This window comes from Bufo gargarizans, chromosome 3 (genome assembly GCF_014858855.1).
Source record: "Bufo gargarizans isolate SCDJY-AF-19 chromosome 3, ASM1485885v1, whole genome shotgun sequence".
NCBI lineage: Eukaryota > Metazoa > Chordata > Amphibia > Anura > Bufonidae > Bufo > Bufo gargarizans.
Window position 1 is genome coordinate 247,005,209 of NC_058082.1, and position 19,995 is coordinate 247,025,203.

The following is a 19,995-nucleotide window of genomic DNA, read 5'->3' on the forward strand; positions in this document are numbered from 1 at the left end:
CTGAGAGCCTTTATAGTGGTGTAGAACACTGTGCCTTGCAGTAACACGCATAGGGAGTCTGCTTTGGTAGTGAAATAATACTGTGAGTCTGTATAACATGTAGATGACAGGCTTTGCTCTTAGAATCACTGCACACTTCACTTATTTGGGAAGTCATGGGGGCAAAAACTGACCAATTAACTCAAGTATGAACTCACACTCTTTTTACACCATTGCCAGCTGATTCCACATCGATGTCAACAGAACCTGTTCTATTAAACGCGTATGCAAGTAGAGACGGTGTTAGTAGTAATTTTTTGTTGATGTCACTGATTAATTAGCCCTTCCTCTGATCCATCAGAACAATAACCGACAAAAAACGGATCCTGTCTGTGGAGCATACGCCTTCACTCACTCAGTCCATCAGTATTGCTAATGCCAAAAAAAAACAGGAGTGGATCTAAAACAGTGATGACACGTGAATGGAATATTTGCATGTCTTCTGTGTTTTGTATCCACTCCTGCTTTTGGCTACTAAATCAAGCCAATTGTGATGGGACCATACAGGTCTTACAGCTGCTACACAGACAGGACCCTGTCACACCGGTGACAGGTTTTAGAAAGTCTGAAAGATTATCTGCACATTAGTGATCTGACAGCCTCTTTTGGTTTTGGTTTTACTTTGTCTGTGTGTTGCTTTTATGTCCACACCTCCTGTTCAGGTGTGGATCATGTGACCTTTACCTCCCCCTATTTTGTCTGACTTTACCCATCACTCCTTGCTCTGGATAGCTTCCTTTTGTTTTTGGAAGAGCTGGAGTGTGGTTCTAGTTGAAGTCCTGTCCATCCATCATCCATCAGCCTCAGAAGTTAAGTGTTCCGCTTGTTGTATTTTGTATTCTCCCCCACCTTTGTTGTTTGCTAGGCCTCAGCGAGATCCTGGTTCCTTCACCAGGGAAGGAGCGGGTTGTCTCTGCCCTGTCATTACCATTAGGGCATCCGAGGGCCACCAGGGTTTTCTAGGTTCCTGTGTATGGGCATCTCTACCATCGGGAGGTGCCCATACGGATAGGAGTTAGGGCCAGGGGCAGGGTTTTATAGCTGGTGACCCTTTTCCTTCCCTAGTGGTGAGGCCTAGTGTCTTTTCCCTTCCTTCTTGTTGTCTTTTGGTGTTCTCCCCTACTACATTCGTGACCGACCCATTGTGCGTCTCATTTTTCCTTCCTTCTGACAGATCAGAAGAAAGGTCAAATAAATAATGATATCAACCATATCAAAAATGATGGTACCAGTCATGAAGTGGGGAGTGTGGGAACAGCATGAGAAGTCTACAGAGAGGACCTATGACAGAGGAGACCACAGAATGGCCCAATGACAGGGTCTGGAGTTGGCAGCAGTATGAGGAGGCCATACTGCAACACCTGTGACGACCACGTGTAATTAAATTTCCTCATGCCAGCCCACACATATCCGCCACCACCCAGAACAAAGAATGGTCCTTGTCTTATATATATACAGCAGTATAAAAGGCCTTTTCTGTTAGGTAAATGCCTCATTTTTGGGGCCTCTTCTCCAGGGGCCTACAGTAAACTTTTTATCCAGTGACAGCCTAATGTACCTCCAGACTCATAATCACTAGTTCTTTTCTGTTAGGTGAATGCCTAATTTTGGGGCCTGTTCTGGCATACAGTAAAATTGTTATCCACTGACAGTCTAATATACCTCCAGCCACATAATGACTTGTTCTTTTCTGTCAGGTGAATGCATAATTTTGGGGCCTGTACTCCACTGGCCTACAGTAAAATTGCTATTCAGTGAACGCCTAATGTACCTCCAGCCACATAATCACTTGTTCTTTTCTGTCAGGTGAATGCCTAATTTTTGGGGCCTGTATTGGCTTACAGTAAAATTGTTATCCACTGACCGTCTAATATACCTCCAGCCACATAATGACTTGTTCTTTTCTGTCAGGTGAATGCATAATTTTGGGGCCTGTACTCCACTGGCATACAGTAAAATTGTTATTTAGTGAATGACTAATGTACCTCCAGCCACATAATCACTTGTTTTTTTTCTGTCAGGTGAATGCCTAATGTTTGCGGCCTGTACTCCACTGGCCTGCAGTAAAATTGTTATCCATTGAACGCCTAATATACCTCCAGGCACATAATCACTTGCTCTTTTCTGTCCAGTGAATGCATAATGTTTGGTGCCTGTACTCCACTGGCCTACAGTAAAATTGTTATCCACTGACCGCCTAATATACCTCCAGCCACATAATCACTTGTTCTTTTCTGTCAGGTGAATGCCTAATTTTTGGGGCCTGTATTGGCTTACAGTAAAATTGTTATCCACTGACCGTCTAATATACCTCCAGCCTCATAATCACTTGTTCTTTTCTGTCAGGTGAAGGCATAATTTTGGGGGCCTGTACTCCACTGGCATACAGTAAAATTGTTATTTAGTGAATGACTAATGTACCTCCAGCCACATAATCACTTGTTCTTTTCTGTCAGGTGAATGCATAATTTTTGGTGCCTGTACTCCACCGGCCTACAGTAAAATTGTTATCCAATGACCGCCTAATATACCGTACCTCCAGCCACATAATCACTTATTCTTTTCTGTCAGGTGAATGCCTAATTTGTGGGGCCTGTACTCACGTGGCCTAATATAAAAAAAATTTAGGCTCCATCAGGGCACATTTTTGAGAGTTTCCGTTTAACCCCTTTGGGACACAGCATTATTTCACCTTAAGGACCAGGCCATTTTTTGCAAATCTGACCAGTGTCACTTTAAGTGGTGATAACTTTAAAACGCTTTGACTTATCCAGGCCATTCTGAGATTGTTTTTTCGTCACATATTGTACTTCATGACACTGGTAAAATGAAGTAAAAAAAATATTTATTTATAAAAAAAATACCGAATGAGAGTCATAATTTTTTCAGTTTTTTGGGCTATTACCTTGGGTAGGGTGTGATTTTTGCAGGATGAAATGACAGTTTTATTGGCACTATTTTGGGGTGCGTGTGACTTTTTGACCTAACCCTGAGGGGGTTAGGTCATGTGATATTGTTATAGAGCAAGTTATTACGGATGCTGCGATACCTAATATGTATACTTTTTTTATTTATGTAAGTTTTACACAATGATTTCATTTTTGAAGCAAAAAAAATCATGTTTTAGTGTTTCCATAGTCTGAGAGCCATATTTTTTTCAGTTTTTGGGCGATTACCTTGGGTAGGGTATGATTTTTGCGGGATGAGATGACGGTTTTATTGGCACTATTTTGGGGTGCATGTGACTTTTTGATCGCTTGCTATTACAGTTTTTGTGATGTAAGGTGACAAAAAATTGCTTTTTTTGCACCGTTTTTATAAAAAAAATTACGGTATTCATTTGAGGGGTTAGGTCATGTGATATTTTTATAGAGCAAGTTATTACGGACGCTGAAATACCTAATATGTATACTTTTTTTTATTTATGTAAGTTTTACAGAATGATTTCATTTTTGAAGCAAAAAAAAATCATGTTTTAGTGTTTCCATAGCCTGAGAGCCATAGTTTTGGGGAGATTACCTTGGGTAGGGTATGATTTTAGCGGGATGAGATGACGGCTTTATTGGCACTATTTTGGGGTGTGTGTGACTTTTTGATCGCTTGCTATTACACTTTTTGTGATGTAAGGTGACAAAAAATTGTTTATTTAGCACAGTTTTTATTTTTTATTTTTTACGGTGTTCATCTGAGGGGTTAGGTCATGTGATATTTTTATATAGCCGGTCGATACGGACGCAGCGATACCTAATATGTATCCTTTTTTTTTTTATGTAAGTTTTACACAATAATATAACATTTTTCATCACCTGGTGGGAAGATTTGTTGTTGTGTATTTGGATGACATACTCATTTATTCTCCAGATGTGGAGACTCATCAGGATCACGTTAGACAGTTAAATTGTATGCAAAATTGGAGAAGTGTGTTTTTGCTGTACATGAGGTACAGTTCTTGGGCTACTTGTTGTCATCCTCGGGTTTTCTAATTGATTCAGAGAAAGTCTGTGCTGTATTGGACTGCAACCGACCCAAAAATCTGAAGGCTCTTATGCGGTCTTTGGGGTTCACCAACTATTACCTAAAATGTATTAAGAACTATTCGACAGTGGTGAGACACCACTAAGAAAGGGACGGATGTCTCAGTGTGGTCAGATTCGGCATTGCGAGCCTTTTCTGTGGTTAATGAGTGTTTCGCTTCCGCCCCACGTCCGAGGTGGGGGTAGGAGCAGTCTTATCGCAGGGCCCATCACCAGGTAATGGCACCCATGTGCATTTTTCTCTAAAAAACTCTCTGCCGCAGAGAGAAATTACGATGTGGGTAACAGAGAGTTGCTGGCCTTTAAGTTGGCTTTTGAGGAATGGCGTCATTGGTTGGAAGGAGCGATTCATCCGATCACGGTGTTCACAGATCACAAAAACCTGGCTTACCTGGATTCGGTTAAACGACTGAACCTGAGACAAGCCAGATTGTCTTTGTATTTCACCAGCTTCAATTTCATTATCAGTTATCTTCCTGTGGTTAAGAACATCAAGGCAAATGCCTTGTCACGTAGTTTTCCTGGAGGTGGTGATTTTGAAAATCCAAGTCCGATACTGTCAGAGGGGGTGGCGATATCCACTCTATACCCTGACCTAGAGGTGAAGGTGTTAGAGGCTCAGGAAGACGCACCGGATTCTTGTCCCTCTGGGAAATAGTTTGTTCCATCTGAATTACGTCACAAGGTGTTAGAGAAACATCACTATACGGTTCTTACGAGACACCCTGTGAGCAGAGCCACTGCTGACCTCATTTATCATAGATTTTGGTGGCTGGGGTTGCGTAAGTGTGTATGTGTCAGCCTGTAGCACTTGTTCACAAGCTAAGGTGACACATACTCGGCCTTCCGGATCTCTATTTCCGTTGCCCACCCCGACCAGACCATGGACTCATTTATCCATGGATTTTATCACTCATCTACCTAATTCTTCAGGAAAGAGTTCTTCTGGTGGTAGTTAATCGCTTTAGTAAAATGGCAGACTTTATACCATTGCCGGACCTACCTAATGCTAAAACTCTTGCACAAGTGTTTGTTGATAACATTGTGAAACTACATGGCATTCCCTCTGACGTGGTCTCGGATCGTGGGACTCAGTTTGTTTCCAAATTCTGGAAGGTGTTCTGTACTAGACTGGGGGTACAACTGTTCTTTTCTTCGGCTTTGCATCCTCAGTCGAACGGACAGACAGAACGCACTAATCAGAGTCTGGAGACTTACTTGAGCTGTTTTGTCTGTGAGAACCTGGAGGAGTGGTCTTCATTTTTGTCTTTAGCAGAGTTTGCCATAAACAATCGTAGACAGGAGTCCACTGATAAGTTTTTTGGGCCATATGGGTTTCACCCACAGTTTGGCACATTTTCTGGTTCTGATACTTCTGGAATTCCTGGGGAGGAATGTTTTTCGTCATCATTGTCATCTATTTGGCAGAAAATAACTTGAGGAATATGGGCAACAAGTATAATATGGCTGACAGGAAACGTATGAATGGTCCGGACCTAAGAGTGGGTGATTATGTGTGGCTGTCCACAAGAAACATTAAGTTGAAGGTACCGTCTTGGAAGTTGGGTCCAAGGTTTATTGGTCCATATAAGATCACTGCCATTATTAATCCGGTAGCTTTTCGTTTTGAACTTCCTCAGGCTTTGAAAATGCATGATGTGTTTCATAAATATTTATTGAAGAGATTTGTTGAACCTTTGGAATCGTCTTCCTTCCTTGCCACCTGCTTCTGTCATGGTGGACTGTAGTTTGGAATTTCAGATCGCCATAGTAGTTGACTCTTAAGTTCTCCATAGTATCTTGTTCACTGGAAGGGTTATGGACCAGAGGAGAGGATGTGGGTATCAGCTTCCGACGTGAATGCCAGTCGCTTGGTGAAAGCTTTTCACCGGTCTTACCCAGATAAGGTCGGTCCTGGGTGCCCGGAGGTCACCCGTAAAAGGGGGGGATACTGTCACGGATGTTCCTGTGACAGGTACCAGGAGATCAGTGAGACTTGCAAAATGTGGTTTGATCTTGTGGATCAAGAAAGTGAAGACTTTTGAAGCAGCATTAACTTTAAAAAAATAAAACTAAAATGTGTCTGGATGTGAAGGGGAAATATGGCTCTGGCTAAAACTGGGTAAAAGAAATTGTTAAAATAGTTAAAAATATATATTTCACCTCTAGAGTGAGCAGATGTTGGATGTCCAGTGTTTTGGTGTACAAATTTTGCATGTGCTTTTTAACCACCTCAGGACCGCCGTACGCAGGATTGCGTCCTGCCGGCGGTCCTGCTCTTCTGGGTGGACGCATATATGCGTCCTCCCGCGAGAGCCGAGATTTCCTGTGAACGCGCGCGCACAGGCGCGCGCGCTCACAGGAACGGAAGGTAAGCGAGTGGATCTCCAGCCTGCCAGCGGCGATCGCTCGCTGGCAGGCTGGAGATCCGAATTTTTTAACCCCTAACAGGTATATTAGACGCTGTTTTCATAACAGCGTCTAATATACCTCCTACCTGGTCCTCTGGTGGTCCCTTTTGTTAGGATCGACCACCAGAGGACTCAGGTAGGTCAGTACAGTAGCACCAAACACCACACTACACTACACCCCCCCGTCACTTATTAACCCCTTATAAACCCCTGATCACCCATGATCACCCCATATAAACTCCCTGATCACCCCCCTGTCATTGATCACCGCCCTGTCATTGATCACCCCCCTGTCAGGCTCCGTTCAGACGTCCGTATGATTTTTACGGATCCACGGATACATGGATCGGATCCGCAAAAAGCATACGGACGTCTGAATGGAGCCTTACAGGGGGGTGATCAATGACAGGCGGGTGATCACCCATATACACTCCCTGATCACCCCCTGTCATTGATCACCCCCCTGTCATTGATAACCCCCCTGTAAGGCTCCATTCAGACGTCCGCATGCGTTCTGTGGATCCGATCCGTGTATCCATGGATCCGTAAAAAATCATGCGGATGTCTGAATGGAGCCTTACAGGGGGGGTGATCAATGACAGGGGGGTGATCAGGGAGTCTATATGGGTGATCACCCCCCTGTCATTGATCACCCCCCCCCCCCCCTGGTAAGGCTCCATTCAGACATTTTTTTGGGCACAAGTTAGCGGAAATTTTTTGTTTGTTTTTGTTTTTGTTTTTTCTTACTAAGTCTCATATTCTACTAACTTGTGTCAAAAAATAAAATCTCACATGGACGCACCATACCCCTCACGGAATCCAAATGCGTAAACATTTTTAGACATTTATATTCCAGACTTCTTCTCACGCTTTAGGGCCCCTAAAAAGCCAGGGCAGTATAAATACCCCACATGTGACCCCATTTCGGAAAGAAGACACCCCAAGGTATTCCGTGAGGGGCATATTGAGTCCATGAAAGATTGAAATTTTTGTCCTAAGTTAGCGGAAAGTGAGACTTTGTGAGAAAAAAACAAAAAAAAAAATCAATATCCGCTAACTTATGCAAAAAAAAAAAAAATTCTAGGAACTCGCCATGCCCCTCATTGAATACCTTGGGGTGTCTTCTTTCCAAAGTGGGGTCACATGTGGGGTATTTATACTGCCCTGGCTTTTTAGGGGCCCGAAAGTGTGAGAAGAAGTCTGGGATCCAAATGTCTAAAAATGCCCTCCTAAAAGGAATTTGGGCCCCTTTGCGCATCTAGGCTGCAAAAAAGTGTCACACATGTGGTATCGCCGTACTCAGGAGAAGTTGGGGAATGTGTTTTGGGGTGTCATTTTACATATACCCATGCTGGGTGAGAAAAATATCTTGGTCAAATGCCAACTTTGTATAAAAAAATGGGAAAAGTTGTCTTTTGCCAAGATATTTCTCTCACCCAGCATGGGTATATGTAAAATGACCCCCCAAAACACATTACCCAACTTCTCCTGAGTACGGCGATACCACATGTGTGACACTTTTTTGCAGCCAAGGTGGGCAAAGGGGCACCTTTCGGATTTCGCAGGCCATTTTTTACACATTTTGATTGCAAGGTACTTCTTACACATTTGGGCCCCTAAATTGCCAGGGCAGTATAACTACGCCACAAGTGACCCCATTTTGGAAAGAAGACACCCCAAGGTATTCCGTGAGGGGCACGGCGAGTTCCTAGAATTTTTTATTTTTTGTCACAAGTTAGCGGAAAATGATGATTTTTCTTTTTTTTTCTTTTTTCCTTACAAAGTCTCATATTCCACTAACTTGCGACAAAAAATAAAAAATTCTAGGAACTCGCCATGCCCCTCACGGAATACCTTGGGGTGTCTTCTTTCCAAAATGGGGTCACTTGTGGGGTAGTTATACTGCCCTGGCAATTTAGGGGCCCATATGTGTGAGAAGAACTTTGCAATCAAAATGTGTAAAAAATGCCCTGCAAAATCCAAAAGGTGCACTTTGGAATATGTGCCCCTTTGCCCACCTTGGCAGCAAAAAAGTGTGACACATCTGGTATCGCCGTACTCAGGAGAAGTTGGGCAATGTGTTTTGGGGTGTCATTTTACATATACCCATGCTGGGTGAGAAAAATATCTTGGTCAAATGCCAACTTTGTATAAAAAAATGGGAAAAGTTGTCTTTTGCCAAGATATTTCTCTCACCCAGCATGGGTATATGTAAAATGACACCCCAAAACACATTCCCCAACTTCTCCTGAGTACGGCGATACCAGATGTGTGACACTTTTTTGATGCCAAGGTGGGCAAAGGGGCACATATTCCAAAGTGCACCTTTTGGATTTCACCGGTCATTTTTTACACATTTTGATTGCAAAGTTCTTCTCACACATTTGGGCCCCTAAATTGCCAGGGCAGTATAACTACGCCACAAGTGACCCCATTTTGGAAAGAAGACACCCCAAGGTATTCCGTGAGGGGCATGGCGAGTTCCTAGAATTTTTTATTTTTTGTCGCAAGTTAGTGGAATATGAGACTTTGTAAGAAAAAAAGAATAAAATAAAATCATCATCATTTTCCGCTAACTTGTGACAAAAAATAAAAAGTTCTATGAACTCACTATGCCCATCAGCGAATACCTTAGGGTGTCTACTTTCCGAAATGGGGTCATTTGTGGGGGTTTTCTACTGTTTGGGCATTGTAGAACCTCAGGAATCATGACAGGTGCTCAGAAAGTCAGAGCTGTTTCAAAAAGCGGAAATTCACATTTTTGTACCATAGTTTGTAAATGCTATAACTTTTACCCAAACCATATTTTTTTTGCCCAAACATTTTTTTTTATCAAGGACATGTAGAACAATAAATTTGGTGAAAAATTTATATATGGATGTCGTTTTTTTTGCAAAATTTTACAGCTGAAAGTGAAAAATGTCATTTTTTCGCAAAAAAATCGTTACATTTTGATTAATAACAAAAAAAGTAAAAATGTCAGCAGCAATAAAATACCACCAAATGAAAGCTCCATTAGTGAGAAGAAAAGGAGGTAAAATTCATTTGGGTGGTAAGTTGCATGACCGAGCGATAAACGGTGAAAGGAGTGTAGTGCCGAAGTGTAAAAAGTGCTCTGGTCATGAAGGGGGTTTCACCTAGCGGGGCTGAAGTGGTTAAGGCTACGTTCACATGTCAGGCATGCCTGATCTGGCAGTCTGATCCTGCTAGCTAGACAAAAACCATTGTGTGCAACAGTTTTTGTCTGGCTGAAACCTGGCATTTATCCTGGGATGCCGCTGGATCACTGCTGGACCCCGTTATAGTCATTGGGGATCCGGCAGTGTACTGTAAAATCCGCCAATGCCAGATGCGGGAATTCCAGCAGGTTGCTCTCTACTAGAACAGCCTACCAAATCCGCTGCTGCAGATGTGAACGGTATGTGTAGCACACTCTGTGGGACAATTTTTTTAGGTGAAATTTGTTAATCGGTATATCACATATCTGTGTGTAAAACATACCTACTTGTGTGAGTTCTTATTTTTATGTAAAAGTAATACCGGTAAAAATAATATATAGTAATAGCATACTGCACTATATTATTTTGTTGTAAAACAGGGTAGAATAGGGAAAGCTTGCGTATTAAAAGTCAATAATAAATATATTTCTTATAAATTGTTAAGCCAAATCGTCATCTAACCCAACGCCCTAACAGTCAATCCATCAGCACCTCCCCTGGAATACCTCTGTCCAGAAACAGGCTAGACACCTTTTAAAGAATAATATGTATGAATTTATTAGGTAAAATGAAAATATTGTAGACTAAATGTCATGTTTTATAAATGTCTTATATAGACACCCAACAAGTTATGGACGGACACAATCCCATTCATTTAAAGGCTCAAATCCACCAAAATATTCTTTTAACAGGTGAATGGAATAATGCAAGTTTTGTTTAACCCTATGTACAATTTATAGTAAGGTTTGGGACTGTGCCTGCCTTGTCTTTCCATGTTGTTTTTCATATTCACAGTTCCATGCTATAATTATTAGAAGGGTTCAAGCAAACTTGATTATGCTGTCCAGTGAGGATATGTCATAAAAGACCAACAGTTTATACTGATGTGTTTTCGTTTAAATAAAGCATATGCTATGAGCTAAATATATGGAATACTTTTCCGTTAAAGGGGTTGTTCACCCTTGGGGACCTTTTCTGCAGACCCCCCCCCCCCCCCCCCCAGTGTGGCCAGACCCACGGTGAGAATCATACCTACCTTATTCCCGCTGGTTCCTGCTCCAAACTTTCCTCCTTGGGCATTCCAGGTCTTCCTGCAACAGCATCCGGTTTGACATGGGTCACGTGGCCACTGCAGCCAATGACTAGATAACTCTACCATAATGCATCGGTGACACATGATCGCAGCAGCCAGTCATTGCCAAATAGTATATGGAGTCCCTACAAGTTGATATTAGTAACTCAAAGGCAACCTGTGTTATATACAGTTAGGTACAGAAATATTTGGACGGTGACACAATCTTCATGATTTGGGCTCTGCATGCCACCACATTGGATTTGAAGTGAAACAACTGAGATGCAACTGCAGTGTAGACCTTCATGTTCAATTCAAGGGGTTAAACAAAAATATCCTGTGAATATCCTGTGAAACATTTAGGAATTGCAACAATTTTTTTTACAAAGCCTCCTCGTTTAAGGGGCTCAAAAATTATTGGACGAATTAACATTACTATAAATAAAATATTTGTTTTTAATACTTTGTAGAGAATCCTCTGCAGGTAATTACTGCCTGAAATCTGGAGCCCATGGACATCACCAAACGTTGGCTTTCCTCTTTTGTGATGCTTGTTTGTGGGTCTTTCTGCCTTAAGCTTTGTCTTAAACAAGCATGGTGGATCGGATTGAGATCTGGTGATTCACTCGGCCATTGCGGACTATTCCACTTCTTTGCCTTTAAAAACTCCTGGATTGCTTACATAGTATGTTTTGGGTCATTGTTCATCTGTACTGTGAGGTGCCGATCAATCAACCTTTCTGCATTTAATTGAATATATCCCTGTACACTTCAGAATGTATCAGGCTGCTTTTGTCTTCAGTCACATCATCAATAAACAGTAGTGACCCAGTGCCATTGGAAGCTAGGCATGCCCATGCCATCACATTGTCTCCACCATGTTTTACAGGGGATGTGCCTCCACCATGTTTTACAGGCAATGTGGTGTGCTTTGGATCATGAGCCGTTCCAAGCCTTCTCCATACTTTTTTCTTCCCATCATTCTGGAACAGGTTGATCTTAGTTTAATCTGTCCAAAGAATGCTGTGCCAGAATTGGGCTGGCTTCTTTAGATGTTTTTTTTTTTTTTGCAAAGTCTAATCTTGCCTCTTTTTTTTTAGGCTGATTAGTGTTTTGCACCTTGTAGTGAACCCTCTGTATTTATTCTCATGAAGTCTTCTCTTTATGGTATACTGATATACATACTTCCCGGAGAGTGTTCTTCACTTAGGTGAATGTTGTGAAAGGGTTTTTTCTTCACCATGGAAGGGATTCTGTGATCATTCATCACTGTTGTCATCTGTGGACATCCAAGCCTTTTTGAGTTCACAAGCTCACCAATGCGCTCTATTCGCTATCTCTGATGGATTTCTTCTTTTTTTCAGCCTAAGGGCTCGTTCACTGGAACGTTTTTTGCGTTCCGTATACAGGCCATTTTTTGAGTTCCATATACGGTCTGCTTACGGAACCATTAATTTCAATGGTTCGGCAAAAAAAAACTGAATGTGCTCCATATGCATTCCGTTTCCGTATTTCCGTTTTTCCTTTCTGTTCAAAGATAGAACATGTCCTATTATTGCCCGCAAATCACGTTCCGTGGCTCCATTCAAGTCAGTGGGTCTGCAAAAAAAATGGAACACATACGGAATGTACTCCGTATGTCTTCTGTGTCCGTTCCATTTTTGCGGAACCATCTATTGAAAATCTTATGCCCAGCCCAATGTATGTAATTACTGTATAATGTATATGCCATACGGAAAAATGGAATGGAACCGGAAACACTACTGAAAAAAAAAATGGAAAAATGGATCAGTTAAAAATGGCCTGCAAAACACTGAAAAAGTCATACAGTCGTGTGAACAAGCCCTAAGGATGGTCTGTTTCACTTCCATCAATAGCTCCTTTGACCGCATGTTGTGGGTTCAAAGCAACAGATTCCAAATGCAAATGCTACACCAGAATCAACTCAAAAACTTTTACCTGCTTAAGGCCTCATTCACACATACGTGGATTTTCACAGACCACAGTCCTGGAAAACCTCTCCTGCCATCCTGCTGACTGCACGAGCGCATGGCGTCATTGGTTGCTTTAATGCTGTGCGCTTCATGTCGCCGCCGCTATACAGTAATACACTCGTATAGATCATACTAGTGTATTACTGTACAGTGGCGTCGACACGGAGCGTACGGCATCATAGCAACCAATATGCCATGCACTCAGCAGGACGGCAGGACTTGTTTTCACGGACCGTGGTCCCCAAAACTTGTCACTGTCCAAATATTTCTGGACTTAAGTATATCTGTGTGCTTCTGTATAAAACACATGGAGGTACAGTATGGAGTTTGGGCCAGTATAATTCTTTACATACCATATAACGAAACCATTCTACATAAATCCATAGTAAGGCCATGTGCAAGACAGTGAGGCATATTTATGAAACCAAATGCAAAATTCACTTATTCTGTTATTTTTCACACTTCCAACAAGACTAGGGAGAAACATAGGCACCGATTTATCAAAGTGGTTTTGTCTTTATTTTGGAGTCAATTGTGACTTTTCTTCTGTTTTATTTTTTGCATCTGCTAGGCCAATTTTAGAAATTCAGCTGTTTTGTTCTCATTGCTATGGAATATGCTGGTTTTGGCCATATTTATTATTGGGACAATTATAAAAGTCCCCAATAATTCGTTTCGACTTCACTCTACTCCCAGCTTTCCATAGCTGTGGCCAGTGAAAATCAGTCAAAATGTGATAGTTGTGCTGTGTGCCAGTTTCATAAATTTGGCACATGGTCCATTACCTTTACACAAATAAACAAATGTGAAGGCAAACTTCAATATGTTTCCTGTTGATAAATCAGGGACATAGTCTTTGATGTCTGGGGGATATGTTCACACACAGCATTTCTGGCATGTTTTTATTGAATTTTTGGTTTTTACAAGAAGCATAAAAAATGCAGTGGAAAAAATGAATAAAAACATGTGGAAAAATGTACAGTGCAAACTAGCTTACTGCATGACAAAATTCTATAGAAAAGATTCAGCCATCATGTACCCAACATTTAAAAAAAATAATCTTTATTGGTTATTACATGATTACAATTTTTTTAAAACAGGGATGAGTAGCACAAAAGGTGTCATCGCTGGCAAATATGACACTAGTATGGGAAAATATAGCACGTGGCAATAATAGATGTACAACAAGGGCAATTTTGTAACACAGTCAAGTAAGGAAATATACAGTTACCAAGCAAATGCAACTGGAGTATTGTCCAAAGACCACATAAAGAAAAAATATAGATCTAATCATGACATCCATTGATAATAAGCCATAGTCATCTTACCGATTGGTGTGCATATAGCCAGTGATGATGCCGCTTCAAAATTACTTGAGCGTTGTCTCCATGTGTAGAGGCAGAGCAGTGTCATTACAATTGTTGGTCCCATTCAAGTGAAGCTGGTGAGCTCGCCGGTACCAGAGATAGTATTTTTATATTACTTTATTGAAGTTTAAAATGAAACTACGCACTTATTAGGTTATTATATTGAAAATAAAATATTGTGCTTTACAAAACAGCACCAAATTGTCATCAATCCCACATGTTACCTGAAATGAAATTTTTGTCATTGTGTGAAAGCTGTACATTATCATATTTAATATATTGGGGTTTTTTCTGCAGTAAAGAAGCTAAACATGAAGGCCTATATTAACATCACTGGGGACACACTGGTAATGAAATTTCATCGACCAAATGAAAATATCAAGCTAGAAGGTTTTATTCTAGGATATGGTAGCAATTACTTCACAAACCAATACATCCAGTGGCCAGATAATGGGAAGTCATACATCACGGATGTTGGTAAGTTTTTTCATTTATTGTAAATATTTTCAAATTTATGTTTGCGAAAAAATATTGGGGGTCATTTATTATACTGAAATACGCTTATATTAGGCGGATTTCACCGCAATCTGCGACTTTTCCCCGCTCACGTCAGGTCTAAAACTGTGGGCGTGGCATGGGTGGGGAAGGGGACGGCCGGCAAGCCCATCTCATTCATCATTTTGTACGCTTGGTATAGGCGTAGAAAATGGTCTAAATGAAAGCCAGCTAGTAAGCTGGCTTACATTTAGAAGCAGCGCTGTACACGCCAAAGTTATCTCTCCTGCTTCGCCGCTGCTCTCCATGTCCGGGGAGTCCTGCAGTCCCTGCTCTGCTGTTCTTCTCCAGCCTGCATTGCACAGTCACCTGTCTGTGTACAGAGTCCATTCATAGTGCGCTCTGTACGCATTCAATACACAGCAACGTGGTCCAGAGGAGACCAGTGAGGAGGGACGAGTATAGCACTCAGCTCACGGCGCTTCCCGTGCCCCCTGCCGACTAGTGAGCACTACTATAATGGAAGCACTCACTAGTATGAATGGGCCCCCTCCCACGCTGGGCCCCTGTACAGCTGAAATGGCTGCAGAGGTGGTATGTTCACTTCTGTGTGGGATGGATCTGTACAGCCATGGGAGGGGTTAGAGTTAGATCTGTGATTAGGGGAAGGGAGAGACCACTGCTGCAGCTCACCAGTGTGGTCAGGTGATGATCTTACCCACCTTAGGGGAAGTTCAGGAGGAGGTTATATATAGATCCTTGCTCCCACAAAAGCAGAAAGTTCTGGGTACACTCGACTAATAGGACAGAGCAGCAGAAACACAGAAAAGTGAAATTTGGCCGAGCTTGTTAGAAACTGAGCTGGTGCAGCAATGGCCAGTGCAGAGTTGGCTGCCTGCTGCAGCTGTATTCTCATCTGTAGCCTCTTCTTTACTATCCCAGCTCTTACAGTACTATATGTGTTCCAGGGAATGTGATTGCAATTTAGTAAAAGGCAAATAAACTACGAGAGTATTTGCTGACAAAAAATATATAAAATATATATTATACACAATAAATAAACAGCAAAATGAATAGATACTTTATTTACCATTTACCTCTAGGACACTGAGACAAATGTAGCATGTTTTAAAGGGTAACTGTTAGGTTTTCATCAAAAAAACTATTTTAGCATATGTTACTGCTGCAGCAGCATTATGCATAAAGCAATCTTTAGTTTCTTCACATACCACTGTTTTCCTTGAGTTTTTCCCTTAGTCACGGCTGTTTAAACATTTACAATATAAGGACCTTCTCAAGATGGCTCCTCTTGACAGTTCTCTGAGGCCAAAACTGCTTTCCCTCACTTCCCTTGCACACTTGCTGTAGTCTTGTACTTGTTCCACTACTTATGGGCTGCACGGGCATGAGTTCAGTCACTTTGGTGCACAATCCCGTCCTGCAGCGCGTGATACCACGAGTCCCGCCGCTGTAGGTCACGGGTCTTGCGGGATCACGCGGCGTAGGACGGGATTGCACACCGAGGTGACTTAACTCATGCCCATGCAGCCAGCGGATCAGCGGAACAAGTACAAGAGGGATGAGGGGATGATCTGTGGGGTTGCCCAGACGGCTAGGCCCTTCACAGTAGTTATTAACCCCTGTCAGCAGTCCCCCATTAACTGAAGGGGGGACTGCTGAAAGGGGTTAATAACTACTGTGAAGGTGGGACTGCTGAAAAGGGTTAAAGTACAAGGGGGTGGGGGGATGATATGTGGGGTTGCCCAGATGGCTAGTCACTTCACAGTAGTTATTAACCCCTATTATCAGTCCCCCATTCACTGAAGGGATTAATAACTACTGTGAAGGCGGGACTGCTGAAAGGGGTTAAGGTACAAGGGGGGTGGGGGGAAGATCTGTAAGGTTGCCCAAACGGCTAGGCTCTTCACAGTAGTTATTAACCCCTTTCAGCAGTCCCCCATTCACTGAGGGGGGGACTGATGAAAGGGGTTATTAACTACTGTTAAGGGGTGACTGCTGAAAGGGTTAAAGTACAAGAGGGTGGGGGGGATGATCTGTGGGGTTGCCCAGAAGGCTAGGCCCTTCACAGTAGGTATTAACCCCTTTCAGCAGTCCCTAATTCACTAAAGGGGGGACTGCTGAAAAGGGTTAATAACTACTGTGAAGGGGGACTGATGAAAGGGGTCAATAGCTACTGTGAAGCCCCCCTCTCCCCCGGTGATGGGTGTGTGACTTCATGGGGTGGGGGCGTGGCTTCATAGGGCGTGATACAAAGGGGCTTGTGTCCCGAATGTTTTCAGACCCTAGCAACGCCCCTGGATTACTGAGAGACACGCCTCCTCACTCTGAAGCCTAATGCAGGCATGCAGTGTGAAGGACCGCCCCTCTGTCTTCCTAGCCACAGACAGACAAGCCATAGCAAAGGTCTTTTAAGGGAGCCGTGAAAGGGACATTAAGGAAAGCTGTTATTATTAGGTAATTACAGATCTTTTGGCAATCATTGACAGACTAACTCAGGTATACATGCCTAGCTCTAATAAACTAGCAAATAAAATAAAAATATGACAGCTATACTTTAAGTATAAAAGAATAGGGTCAGTGTATTAGACTAGCCACAGGTGAGTTGTATTTGTAGGGTGTTATAAAGAATAAAGACTATATTAAAGATGAAACAATGTGTATTGAGATATATGAAGTTATTAAATCATGATTCTCAGAATCTGCAACTTAGCTTTGGTTGTGGTCACCTAATGTATGTTGTCACTAAAGATTAATCAGCAGAGATCTCTAAGGCAAGCACTGTATGTTTTATGAGAGAAATATATCTTTCTCATGTACAATCTATGTAGGAAAATCTAAGCAGCAAAGGTATAAAATAAACATAAAGGAGGAAATTGTTTAGTTTAAAAAAGCTGTATTCCATCATTTTTACATAACTCAATTTCCACTCATATTTTCTCCTGACTGATCTAATGAAGCATTATTATGTCATGGGATTTTCACATCCACCTTGGTAGCAGTAAATCTTTTTCCCTGTTGTAAATGTTGCCAAAGCCATGACAGCCTCTATAGATCTATGGATTTAGCTAGTTTAGTTTTTAAAAAAATATTTATGAATTCACATTCCTTAACCCCTTCAGGCCATTTTTCACCTTAACGATCAGGCCATTTTTTGCAAATCTGACATGTGTCACTTTATGTGGTAAAAACTTTAAAACGCTTTTACTTATCCGGGCCATTCTGAGATATTTTTTTCTCGTCACATATTGTTCTTCATGACAAAAAAAGTCAAAATATTTCATTTTTTTAAATAAAAAAAACAAATTTACACAAAATTAGCAATTTTCTAAATTTCCATTTCTCTGCTTTTAAAACAGATGGTGATACCTCCTAAAGTAGTTATTACTTAACATTTTTCATATGTCTACTTCATGTTTGGATAATTTTGGATAATTACATTTTAATCTTTTCGAACGTTAGAAGGCTTAGAAGTTTAGAAGCAAGTCACTTTGTAAGGCTTACATAATATAAACCACCCATAAATGGCCACATTTTAGAAACTACACCCCTCAAGGTATTCAAAACTGATTTTACAAACTTTGTTAACCCTTTAGGTGTTTCACAAGAATTAAAGGAAAATGTAGATGACATTTCAGATTTTCACTTTTTTGACATATTTTCCATTTTAATTAATTTTTTCCAGTAACAAAGCAAGGGTTAACAGCCAAACAAAACGTAATATTTTTTGCCCTGATTCTGTAGTTTACAGAAACACCCCATATGTGGTCATAAACTGCTATACGGGCAAACGGCAGGGCGCAGAAGGAAAGGAACGCCATATGGTTTTTGGAAGGCAAATTTCACTGGGATAATTTTAAGTTGTCATGTCACATTTGAAGACCTGATTTCTACTCTAGAGTAGAAACTTTAAAAAAGTGACCCCATTTTGGAAACTACACCCCTCAAGGTATTCAAAACAGATTTTACAAATGTTGTTAACCCTTTAGGTGTTTCACAAGAATTAAAGGAAAATTTAGATGAGATTTCAGAATTTCACTTTTTGGGCAGACTTTCCATTTTAATAAATTTTTTCCAGCAACAAAACAACAGTTAACAGACAATTTTTTTTATATTTATTACCCTGATTCTGTAGTTTACAGAAGCACCCCACATGTGGTCGTAAACTGCTGTACGGGCACACGGCATGGCACAGAAGGAAAGGAATGCCATATGGTTTTTGGAAGGCAAATTTCACTGGGATAATTTTAAGTTGCCATGTCACATTTGAAGACCTCCTGATGCACCTCTAGAGTAGAAACTTTAAAAAAGTGACCCCATTTTGGAAACTACACCCCTCAAGGTATTCAAAACTGATTTTACAAACTTTGTTAACACTTTAGGTGTTTCACAAGAATTAAAGGAAAATGTAGATGAGATTTCAGAATTTCACTTTTTTGGCAGATTTTCCATTTTAATCAATTTTTTCCAGCAACAAAACAACAGTTAACAGACATTTTTTTTAAATATTTATTACCCTGATTCTGTAGTTTACAGAAGCACCCCACATGTGGTCGTAAACTGCTGTACGGGCACACGGCAGGGCACAGAAGGAAAGGAATGCCATATGGTTTTTGGAGGGCATATTTAACTGGGATAATTTTAAGTTGCATGTCACATTTGAAGACCCCCTGATGCACCCCTAGAGTAGAAACTCCCAAATAGAGACTCCATTTTGGAAACTATGGGATAAGGTGGCAGTTTTGTTGGTACTATATTAGGGTACATATGATTTTTGATTGCTCTATATTACACTTTTTGTGATGTAAGGTAACAAAAAATAGCTGTTTTGGCACCGTTTTTATTTTTTGCTATTAAAAAGGTTCATCTGGCAGGTCAAGGTATTTTTATAGAGCAGGTTGTTACGGACACGACAATACCAAATATAACTACTTTTGTGTTGTTGTTTGTTTCAGTTTTACATAATAAAACATGTCTCCATATTCTGAAAGCCATCTTTTTTTTTTTTTTTTGGGCAACTGGCTTTTGATCGCTTGGTATTACACTTTTTGTGATGTAAGATGACCAGAAATGACTTTTTGGACACCCTTTTTTTTTTTTTTACAGTGTTCACCTGAGGGGTTAGGTCATGTGATATTTTTATACAGCAGGTTCTTGAGGACATGGCAATACATGTTTATGTTGTACCTGATGAAGAAGCCAGTTTGACTTAAAACACATCATAAGTAAGCACAAACTGACCCTGTTTCTTAAGATAGGACACATGCATTTCTGACTGCTTGTGGATCCAGCATGTTAGGCTACTTTCACTCTAGCATTTTTGCTGGATCCGGCAGGGCTCAGCAAA

At 41.2% G+C, this 19,995-nt stretch overlaps 1 protein-coding gene across 7 annotated transcripts in view; it reads left to right on the forward strand.

Moving 5' to 3' along the window:
• LOC122930979 (ABI family member 3 binding protein) overlaps window positions 1–19,995 on the forward strand; it is a 407,440-nt gene that overhangs the window by 108,692 nt on the left and 278,753 nt on the right. For all 7 annotated transcript variants that reach the window (XM_044284793.1, XM_044284797.1, XM_044284795.1 and 4 more), the window contains exon 2: window positions 14,433–14,612. In XM_044284793.1, the coding sequence (XP_044140728.1) occupies window positions 14,433–14,612 (180 nt within the window). The remainder of the gene's footprint in view (window positions 1–14,432; window positions 14,613–19,995) is intronic.